This window comes from Marmota monax, unplaced genomic scaffold (genome assembly GCF_021218885.2).
Source record: "Marmota monax isolate L192 unplaced genomic scaffold, Marmota_monax_Labrador192_F-V1.1 WCK01_AAM20220418_F8-fsc00234, whole genome shotgun sequence".
NCBI classification, from domain to species: Eukaryota; Metazoa; Chordata; class Mammalia; order Rodentia; family Sciuridae; genus Marmota; species Marmota monax.
Window position 1 is genome coordinate 1996677 of NW_026692493.1, and position 10131 is coordinate 2006807.

At 57.9% G+C, this 10131-nt stretch overlaps 2 protein-coding genes across 4 annotated transcripts; both read left to right on the top strand.

Annotated features, from left to right (window-relative positions):
- The first annotated feature begins 473 nt into the window (after positions 1-473).
- On the top strand, positions 474-3054 carry Adm2 (adrenomedullin 2). Its single transcript, XM_046443480.2, has 3 exons — positions 474-661; positions 793-919; positions 1515-3054. Exons 2-3 carry the CDS (start codon positions 804-806, stop codon positions 1849-1851), a joined length of 453 nt encoding a protein of 150 aa, XP_046299436.1. The 5' UTR covers positions 474-661; positions 793-803; the 3' UTR covers positions 1852-3054.
- Positions 3055-5648: 2594 nt separating this feature from the next.
- On the top strand, positions 5649-8056 carry Miox (myo-inositol oxygenase). Of its 3 annotated transcripts, none has more exons than XM_046443597.2 (10): positions 5649-5761; positions 6112-6192; positions 6375-6455; positions 6610-6772; positions 6946-7013; positions 7152-7216; positions 7291-7358; positions 7447-7496; positions 7592-7704; positions 7787-8056. In XM_046443597.2, the coding sequence occupies exons 1-10, from the start codon at positions 5747-5749 to the stop codon at positions 7893-7895; spliced, it is 813 nt and encodes a 270-aa protein (XP_046299553.1). In that variant the 5' UTR covers positions 5649-5746; the 3' UTR covers positions 7896-8056. The 3 variants fall into 3 exon arrangements, with proteins under 3 accessions (XP_046299553.1, XP_046299554.1, XP_046299551.1); XM_046443595.2 differs by having other exon boundaries at positions 5690-5761; positions 7107-7216; XM_046443598.2 differs by lacking the exon at positions 6375-6455 and having other exon boundaries at positions 7107-7216.
- The last annotated feature ends 2075 nt before the right edge of the window (positions 8057-10131 follow it).

Below are 10131 nucleotides of genomic sequence, written 5' to 3' on the forward strand. Positions count from 1 at the left end.
GGTAGGCTTCAAGGGAGTCTCCAGGAGGGTAGGAATGGCCTGGTCAGGAGTGATCAGTCTCCTCTGAGGACCCTGGCCTGCCCAGCACTCCTGCTGTCACATGGAGAGATGGAGGTGGTTGACGGGATGGATGCCCTGGCCAGATGACTGTACGCCACACCCCAGCACCCACCCTGCAGCCCGTGAGGGCTGGCCCCACCAGGCTCTGGGGCTGCATTCCACACCAGAAGGTGCCAGGAGTGAGGTCTGTAGCCTCCAGGTTCCCGACCGGTCGACCAGTCGCCGAGCGCTACTCAGCAGGGACGGGCCCATGAGTGACCCTTGTCACGCTGCCCCTTTCTGCGCCCATTCATTGCTCACCGGACCAGTAGGCAAAGGCAGCAGGTGGGCTCCACTACGCAGTCCACCCTGCCCAGGACCAGGTCGAGGAGGAAGCCAGGGAGGGCGCCCCGCCCATCGGCGCGTCGGACTCCGCCTCCTGCTCCAAAGCCTATTTAGCGCTGGGGGTGCAGTGGAGCCCTAGGCGCGGTCCCAGGCATTCAGTCCGACTGGGAACTGACCGAGGAGACCCCAGGGCAGCCCAGCCCAGTTCGCTCCACGCTCCGGGATCCGCCAAAAGACCCCAGATACATCTGCCCGTTGGACGCCCGGACCCACACAGGTACCCAGCAGACGCACGCCCACACCAGGCGCCCCCGGGTTTTCAAGGGATCCCCACTGTGCAAGCTGATGAGGGTGATGGAGTCCAAGACAGTCCCCAGTTGCTGGGCTCACCACCCGCTCCCTCCTCAGCCCCGCCCGCCATGGCCCGGCTCCTGGCGGTCACGGTCACCCTGGGTTGCATCAGCCTCCTCTACCTGCAGCTCCCTGGCGCGCAGTCTGGCGGCCTGGGCTGGGGCTCACGGTCCTCCAAACCCAGGTGAGTGCTGGGCTCCAACAGCTCTGAGAACATGTGTGCCCCCCACATCTCCCGGTTGAGAACCCCCTCACTAGGGTTTATCTCCCAAATCAGAGCCCCCCCCGCCACACCTTCAGCGTTTCCTGAGCGGGGCAGCTTCCTTTGCCCCCACCCCCCCCACACACACACACCGGCAGAGCAGCCCCTCCACCAGAGGGGTATGCTGGGGGAGGTGAGACTTGGAGGCATCCCCAGGCCTGTTGGCCCCTGATCACCCTAAAGGGAGGGCTCAGAGGGGTCAACAGGGTGCCTGGGTGCCCTTTGCCCAGGGAGGTGCTGTTAGTGGGACATGTGACTTTTGCTCCTGAAATGGTCAACTTACCAGGACTGAGCTCTGAGGTATGGTGGGCTTCCCCTGGCTGTGCCCCAGGCAGTGGGGGGGGGCGGGCGGGGGCGGGGTCCTCTGGGCTTCCCCTGGTCCTCTGCCAGGCTGTTGGGGAAACTGTGGGCTTCCCTGTCAATGACTCTAGGCCTGCAGTGAGAAGAAAGTGGTTGGGTTTGGGGGTTTCTGAAAAGCTGAGCCCTTAAAGTTTACATGATCCTTTCCCCTCTGCAGAGAGCCTTCAGCTCAGATTCTTCCCGGTGGCCAGCAGCCCCAGCACCCTGCACCCCTGCCTGTGGTCTGGAAGCCTCATCAGGCTCCCCAGCCACAGGGGAGGGCCAGCCTGGCTCCCACTATGGGTCGGCCTCTCCAGGATGGTGGTCGACGACACTCAGGTCCCCGGCGACACTTGGGATCCCGAAGGCCCCAAGCCCAGCTCCTGCGGGTTGGCTGTATGCTAGGCACCTGCCAGGTGCAGAACCTCAGCCACCGCCTCTGGCAGCTTGTAGGGCCAGCTGGCCGGCGGGACTTAGCACCTGTGGACCCCAGCAGCCCCCACAGCTATGGTTGAAGTGCATGCTGGCACACCCCTGCCCATCGCACCCAGCCGGAGTGCGGTACTGACCCCAGAGCTGCAGCTGAGCCCCTGCCCTGGTCCAGCCCTTTGGAGCACTTTCAGGCAGCTGGACCTGAGCACTGCACCTGCAGGCTTGGACCCTGAACCCGTGTGGATGTGCAGTGTGTCTACATGCACCACCCGTGTGCCCCAGGCTTGTGTGTCTCTGAACTGTGCACACTCAGGGAACAAGTGCTGGGCAGAGGTGGCGGGCAGCATTAGTTGCCAAACGGGGCTTCAGAGAGAAGGGGTCTCTCAGGGACATGGAGCCTCAGCCACAGTCCTGAACAGGGGGCCGGCCCCCTCTGGGAAAAGGGAAGAGCAGTTGATGTGTTTCCATAGGCTTCTTCCCTGCAGCCCTCTGGCAGGGAGGCCCTTGCTGCTCTCCTGCCCTCTGTGCTTGTTGTGCCTCCCTGGAAGAGGTCCTCACCTTCCCGATGTTCCCTGAGACCGGAGGGGCAGTAGGGCAGACTACGATATCACGGTTCTCAGAGTTGAGGTGAGGGAAGAGGTCGCAAAGGGACCCCCAGGGCTCCAGTTACCATCAGTGGAGTCAAAGCTGAGGTGATGATGAAGACCTGGATCCCAGGGGGGCAGGGGGGGAAGGGGCTCGGGGACACTCCTGGGTCATTCTGGGGAGGAGCAGAGTCACCCCTTCCCCACTCCAATTAGGCCAACTGAGATCCACCCCAGGGACTGGGGCTGTAGCTCATGGTGAAACACTTGTCTCGCATGTACTGGGTTTGAGCCTCAGCTTTGTTTAAAAATTTTTTAAAAAGTTATTTTTAAAAAGGAATCATTAAAAAAAAAAATCCACCCCAGCCCAGTGGGGTGGTGGTCACTTATAATCCCAACGACTCTTAGCAGGAGGATCACAGATTCAAGTCCACACTGTGCAGCTTGGGGAGACCCTGTCTTAAAACAAAAAATAAAAAGGGCTGGACATGCAGCTCAGTGGTATAGTGTCCTTGGGTTCAATCCCTGGTACCAACCCCCGCAAAAAAACTGAACCCTAAAGTTTATAAAAAGGAACAAAAAGAAAGCAAAAGATCCAGGCTGGGGTTGTAGCTCAGCGGTACAGCGCTCACCTAGCACATGCAAGGCCCTGGATTCGAGCCTCATAATAAATAAATTAATTAATAAAGATATTGTATCCAACTACAACTAAAAATAAATATTTTTTAAAAAGAAAGAGAAAGATCCAACCCAAATCAGGTTGAACCTCACAGCGATACTGGCTCCCCACCCCCGTCCACCCTGTGGGGCACACAGCAGGACCAGTGTGGGATGGTGGAGGCCAGAGCCTGGGTGGGGGGAGAAGCAGCCTCAAGTGATAGAGAACCACAGCCCAGGAGCAGAGTTCCCCATGCCCAAGACAGGGCCTTCGCAGGTGTGTCACTCGAGCCCCAAAGCCATTCTGCTTCACTTATCGGCACTCACACAGCACTTGACGTGCGAATGCTTGCCAGCGCCTCCCTCGCCTCACAGCCACCTGGCACCACCCTCGGCTCACAGCCACCTGGCAGGGGCACTTCCTTACCCCAACTCTAGAGGTGGCCACACTGAGGGGAGACATGTGCTTCTGGTCACTGCAGTGCCCACCACAGAACTGGCTCTCAGGGTCACCAACAGACCTGCCCCTTGGGCTTTCTGTACCCCCAAGATAGATGCTCTTCCAGCTCGAGGGTCACTTGGAGCATTAACTCACCTTGTTGCTGGGATTATAAGTGACCACTGGGCTGGGATGGATTTTTTTTTTAATGATTCCTTTTTTAAAATCGCTGCATGAGAACAGAAGCCATTGTCTCAGCTTCCTCCAAGGCTCCCCAGAGAAAGGAGCAGAGGGTGTAAGGCCCCAGACTCATGGAAGGTGTGGCTGCAATAGCCACCCCACAAGAGGCCAGCAGCCTGGGCTCCAGGGTCATGTGCCCTGCCGCCACAGAATGGTGTCGACAGAGGCAGATGGACAGTGAGGACACAGTGTGAGGTCCTGGAGTGAAGGCCAGGGGTCCAGAGTGAGCTGGGAAGAGACAGCACTCTCTCTACCAAGACCCCCTCCCAGGCTCCTGGGCACTAGGCAGAGTCCAGCACACACCTTCTGGGCCTGTGAGGTCTGTTCTTCAGTACAAGATGTTCCCTCTTCATGAACTCCTTCAGCCTCCCCCAGACCCTCTTCTGGGTGACACCTTGCCTCCTCCAGACCTGGACGTGGGCTGTAGGTCCCCCAGGGCTTTTCCCTGAAGTGGGACAACTTGCCCTCCTGGCAAGCCATGCAGTGTCAGAAGGTGGCCTGTCATGACCCACAGCCTTGCATCTGGTGTGACAGTGACACCTGGCTATCCCCTGCCGCCCCTGTGGAGTTCCAGCAGCAGTGCTGCCTGCCCTACCCCACGGGCCTTCCCAGCGCACGTCCAGCTATTGAAGCGTTCTAACCTTGTTGGCCCCTCCTCAGAATCCTATCCAGAAGCCGCTCCTTCCTGCTTTGAGACACCACCTGCTTTGAGGGAGATAGCTCTAGCCTGCTGGAGGCTGTCACCCCCATCCTGCCTAGTGTGAACTGAGCATGGAGCATGCAGGAATGTCCAAGAGTCCAGACAGGCCCTTCTAAGCTGAGGCTCCAGTGGGAGGAGACAGAGGAAACACATACCAAAGGCAAATCAGTGAAGGATGAGCAGAACAGTCATTTTAAGTGGCGAGGGTGTTGTGGGGTCTCTCCTACCACCTCTTCTCAGCACAGCTGCCGGAGGAGCCCATTGAATGGGTGACAGCTCTACAGACTTCTTGCCTAGACCTCTGGCCTTCAAGGTCCCAACCTTCAGTCTCTACTATGTGCCCTTCCCTCTCTGATGCTCCAAGAATGTTGCTTCTTAGGCAGGCATTTCTGTCCGCGTGGTCCCTGCTGTGTCCTCAGAGCCAGTGGACCATGAAATGTATTTGAGCCCTGGTCAGTGCTATTGGCTTATGGAGCCATTTCCCCAGGAGCTGGACACTGCAGAAGGCTGCCCTAAGGCCTCTTCAGGACGAGACCTGACCTTGGCCATGTCCTTGCTGGGCCTTGCTGGGTTAGCAAGAATCCTAAATCAGTTTATGGGGAATCCTCCACCCTCGAATCTGATCACCTACCTGCCTCCAGCAAGAGCCAGTTAGGCCTTGGCCAGGCCTGCTGCCTTGGAGCCTCAGCCGTCTGTGCTCTGTGACTCCCCGGTGCTCACTGACTGTGCCTCCCAGCAGTCTTGTTGTGCTCTGTCTCACTCTCCCGTGGCAACTGTCTTCAATAAAGTTTTCCTTACCCGCATAATAACTGTCAGAATGATCCTTCCTTCCTCCTCATTCCTTCTTCCTTTTGCAGTGCTGGCAATGAATGCAGGGCTTTGCGCACACTGGGCAAGCACTCTGCCACTGAGCTGTACCACCAGCCATAGGATCGTTTTTTCTCCAACAAGACTGCCTCACCCATCATCCATAGGTGCCCTGAGGATAAGTTTTTGCTTCTCAAGATAAAGTATGGGGGAGTTTGCACCTTGGGATATGGTCTAGCGTCTGCACCTTGTGTTGGGAGGGGCCCACTGCAGACAGGGAGGTGCAGAGAGCAGTGCCTGGATGTCCAGGCAAGTCAGTTACCTGAGAACAGGGAGGGTGAAGTCAGGGAGAGGGGCCTGCTGGGGGGGGGGGCTGCTCCCATGCTGACACATTAATTTGCTGAGGCCAGGAGGAAGGCAGTAGTCACTCATTACCAAGGGCCAAGACCAAGGGGCAAATAGTGCCGGTCACTTATGTAACCTGTGGGCATATATAGAGGCACCTGGGAGATCTCGCGCCAACCTCAAGCCTGCCAACACACCCTCTCAGGATGAAGGTGGTTGTGGTGAGTTCCCCACACGGTTCAGGCGTCCACCCTCTTCCAGCTGGCTCCTGCTAGCCCTGTTCATTCAGGTCCAGATGCGGCAGGGGTCAGCAGCCCCTGGCCCCCAGGCTCCCTGATGAACTCAGGCTTCCTAAAAGCAGCTTCCATCCTGCAAGGGTGCCAAGCGGGGCTGCTGCTCTCGCCCAGCTCCCCTCCGCCTGGAAGCAGACATCAGCTCCCCTCAGCAGACAGGACCCAGGGGGTCACCAAGGCCGGTGCAGGGGGTGCGCAGCTCCAGTCCCACGGGGATGTCCTTGCTTCCTCGTGGGGCTGGCATGATGGTGAAATGGCTCAAATCCCCCCTCCACCAGGGCCCCGATCCTTCCCTCATCTACCGACCTGACATGGGCACAGAGGCCGCCAAAGACAAGGGCAGCTTCCGAAACTACACTGTGAGGACTCCTCCCTGTCTGTCCCCTCTCGCCCGGCCCCTACCCATGCCCCTTCCCACAGCTCGAGGGGTGTGCTTTGGGCCGCTCACGTCTTGTGGGGCCTGGCCTTGGGGAAGGAGGCTGTCCTCCCTGGCCTGACGGCTGGCCTGACACATAGCCTCAGCTGACCATCTGACTTGCAGTCGGGCCCTCTTCTGGACCGTGTCTTTGCTACCTACAAGCTCATGCATACCCACCAGACAGTGGACTTCGTCAGGAAGAAGGTGCTGGCACCCTGCTACCTGTGCAAACCCTTCACCCTCAGCCTGGTGCCCAGAGTGGACAGAGAGGGCCTTGCAGATGGCCCTGTCCTGCATCCCCCTGAGCCTCTTCTGGTTCCTTGACTCTATGAGGGACGGACTTCTCCCTTTCACCCAGCACGCCCAGTTCGGGAGCTTCTCCTGCAATAAAATGACTGTCATGGAGGCTGTGGACATGCTGGACAGCCTGGTAGATGAGTCGGACCCAGATGTGGACTTCCCCAACTCCTTCCATGCCTTCCAGACAGCAGAGGGCATTCGAAAGGCCCACCCAGACAAGGGTACAACCTTCAAGCTGTGGCGGGGCGGGGTGTTCCCTCCACCCTGGAAGGCAGGACCCATCCAGGGGGAGCAGGCCCTGGGGTTTGGGCTCTCGGCCCAGGGCCTGGTCACCGCCCCCCCCCCCCCCCCGGGTTCCGGCACCCTCCTAGTTCATAATGTCCTTTTCCCCCAGACTGGTTCCACCTTGTTGGGCTCCTGCATGACCTGGGAAAGGTCCTGGCTCTGTGGGGAGAGCCCCAGGTGAGGGCTGGGAGTTGGAGGTGGGGGTGAGGGCCGTCTCAGCTCTCGGGTCAATTGTGTGCCCCCTGCCCACTGCTGGCCATGCCTTCCCAGTGGGCAGTCGTTGGAGACACCTTCCCTGTTGGCTGCCGTCCCCAGGCCTCTGTTGTGTTCTGTGACTCTACCTTCCAGGAGAACCCAGACCTCTGGGACCCTCGATACAGGTGACCCTACCCCGGGGATGGCCCACCCTTCCCAGGCCACCCTGTGCCCTCCTCATGTGCATCTCTCACTGCAGCTCAGAACTTGGCATGTACCAGCCCCACTGTGGGCTCGAGAACGTCCTCATGTCCTGGGGCCATGATGGTGAGTCCAGTTAGAGGCAGGCCGTGTGGGTGCCACAAGGTGGCGAGGCTGTCCTCAGTGCTTGGCAGTGATGCCCTGTCTCCTGCAGAGTACTTATACCAGATGATGAGGTTCAACAAGTTCTCCCTGCCTCCGGAGGTAGGTGGGGGAGGGACTAGCCCGGAATCCCGCCCAGCACCATCCGGCTCCGCCCAGCTGGACTGGGGCTGAGCTCTCTGGTGTGGCCTCTGCAGGCCTTCTACATGATCAGGTTCCACTCTTTCTACCCATGGCACACGGGCGGCGACTACAGGCAGCTGTGCAGCCAGCGAGACCTGGACATGCTGCCCTGGGTGCAGGAGTTTAAGTGAGGCCTCTCCTGGGGGAGGCGAAGGGGGTTGTGGCCTGAGGGCTGCTTCAGGAGGCTCACTGCCCCTCTCCTGCTGCAGCAAGTTTGACCTGTACACCAAGTGCCCCGACCTGCCGGACGTGGACAAGCTGCGGCCCTACTACCAGGAGCTCATTGACAAGTACTGCCCGGGTGTCCTGAGCTGGTGACCGGCCTGCCGGCCCGGCCCCCTGCTGAACTGGCCTGGGGCCGGGCCACGGTCGGGCACCATGAAGGCCCACACCAGCCTCACTGGGGACCCCACACACCCACCTTCAGTCACTACCCCTTCTGGCTCCTCTGCCTGGTCACAATAAAGGATTTGAAAGAGCCTGTGAGTCTGACCTTTCACTGAGGCCTGGGCCTGTTTTGGCAGCTGGGATGGGCCCCCAAAGGGACACAGGCACCTGAACGTCCTGCTCGTCCTCCTGCTCTTGTGTCCAGCTCAGCCCCTCATTCTAGAGATAGTCTCCAGGTCCTCTGGGCGTGGCTCCCTTAATGTAAGAGGGAAGCCTGATAGCTAAGAAAAGCCTGGGCAGGCAACAGCAACCCAGGGCACAGGTGGGCTGCTGTGAGGCCACACCTGTGAGCCCAGGCAGGTCCCCAGCCCCTCTGGGCTTGCGTCTCCATGGCCTCCTGGCACACGTGCACTCCTCCCTGACACACTTTAGCCCTGCCGACCTTTCTTGTGGTCCAAAGACTTCGCCAGTGTCTTCTGGAGGTCATCTCTGAAGACAAAGGTTGCTGGTCTTGGTGGTCTCAGGACTTTGCTGATTGTATTCCCATCAACATGGCATTTTCCTCTATTCCTGCTGACTAGAGGGTGACTTTAGGGACTTAGTCAGATTCACTGGGGGCAAGAGGGCTCTCTTGTGACTGTATTTCTTTCCCAGGAGGCACACAGCACTGCCTTGTGCTGGTGGGAAACTTCCTGGCTGATCTGTTGGAACACTTCAGCTGGGAAGCGTCCTCCTGTGTGCCTTTTTTTTTGTCCAGTGGTACTGTTAGCCCAGGAGACAGGTAAACAGATAAATGCTGGGTCTTTCCCTGGATGTACCAGTGTGCAGAAGATCTATTTCCTCAGTGACTCATTTTTTTAAAAGTTTTTTTATGACACCTTTATTCTATTTATTTATTTTTATGTGGTGCTGGGGATCAAACCCAAGTCCTCACATATGCTAGGCAAGCGCTCGGCCACTGAGCTATAACCCCAGCCCCTCCTCGGTGACTCTCATGACACCTGGAAGGCATTAAAGGCCCACCCAGATAATCCAGGACGATCTTCTTGTCTTAGATCCTTCACCTCTGCCCAGATACTTCTTCCAAGTAATGCCGCAGCTTGCAAGCTCCAGGGGCTTGACGGGGGATCTGCTGGTCCATTTTCAGAATGTAGCATCCAGCCTTAATTGGATCCAGTTGTAGCCCTTCCCTTTGGCCCACCCTGATTCTAAAATCAGACAATCGCCTGGATAGTAACCCTGAGCTCTTCCAATCAGCCAAGGGCCGAGCTGGCAGCCCTGCTTGCTGAACTGACAGAAGTGTGTGTGTGTGTGGGGGGGTGTGCTGGCCACAATCAGGCACCATGAAAGCCCACCCAGCCTTGCTGGAGACCAACCCCACACACCCACCTACAGTCACCACTTCTGGCCTCTGTGTCAGGTCACAATAAAAGTCTTGAAAGAGCCTGTGAGTCTGGCCTTTCACTGAGGTCTGAGCAGTAGGACTGCCAGGCCTTCTTGCCAGGTTCTGACAGCTCGCCCTTCTGCCAGAAGCATTGGCTTTGCCCACCCACTTTTGAGCATGCAGCACCTCGTTAGTAGTAACAGCTCCAGGGCTGTTGTCAGCCTACCCCGGAGGGAGAGAGGCTGCCAGACCCAGCACCAGCCTGTCTTCAAGGGCCTCTGGCTTCTTGAGTGGGAAATCACATTTCGAATCCATATGTCGGAGTTGAGGACTAAATTAATTATCTTTTTTATTTGTGTGGTGCTGGGGATGGAGTCCAGGACGTTGTGCATGCCAGGTCATGTACATGACCAACTCTTGGATGTCCGCCTCTATCTCTGACCTCTGGTGTGGCCGTGGGATATAGCATTATCCTTGCTGTGGCCCACCCCTACAGAGCCCCTTGGTGCCCCCTTGCAGACCCTAATGTCAAACCTGTGGCCTTGGTAATAGCTCCAGAATTATGGTTTGGACGTGAGGTGTCCCTAGAAAGCTCAAGTGTGAGATGCAGGAATGTTCAGAGATGACATGACCAGATCATGAGAGCCGAAACCTCACCAGTGGATTAATCCATGTGATGGATTAATTAATTTGCATGGATTAATGGGTGGTAGCTGGAGGCAGGTGAGGCAGCCAGAGAAAGCAGGTCACTGGGGTTGTGTCTTTGGGGGTCGTATCACCCCA

What these genes read in the sequence shown, in the direction of transcription:
- Adm2 (XM_046443480.2), top strand. Translation starts at nt 804, where the DNA reads ATGGCCCGGCTCCTGGCGGTCACGGTCACCCTGGGTTGCATCAGCCTC. An exon ending in TCACGGTCCTCCAAACCCAG is followed by an intron (nt 920 to 1,514) that starts GTGAGTGCTGGG and finishes TCCCCTCTGCAG; the next exon opens with AGAGCCTTCAGCTCAGATTC.
- Miox (XM_046443595.2), top strand. An exon ending in CATGTCCTGGGGCCATGATG is followed by an intron (nt 7,359 to 7,446) that starts GTGAGTCCAGTT and finishes TGTCTCCTGCAG; the next exon opens with AGTACTTATACCAGATGATG. An exon ending in CCCTGGGTGCAGGAGTTTAA is followed by an intron (nt 7,705 to 7,786) that starts GTGAGGCCTCTC and finishes CTCCTGCTGCAG; the next exon opens with CAAGTTTGACCTGTACACCA.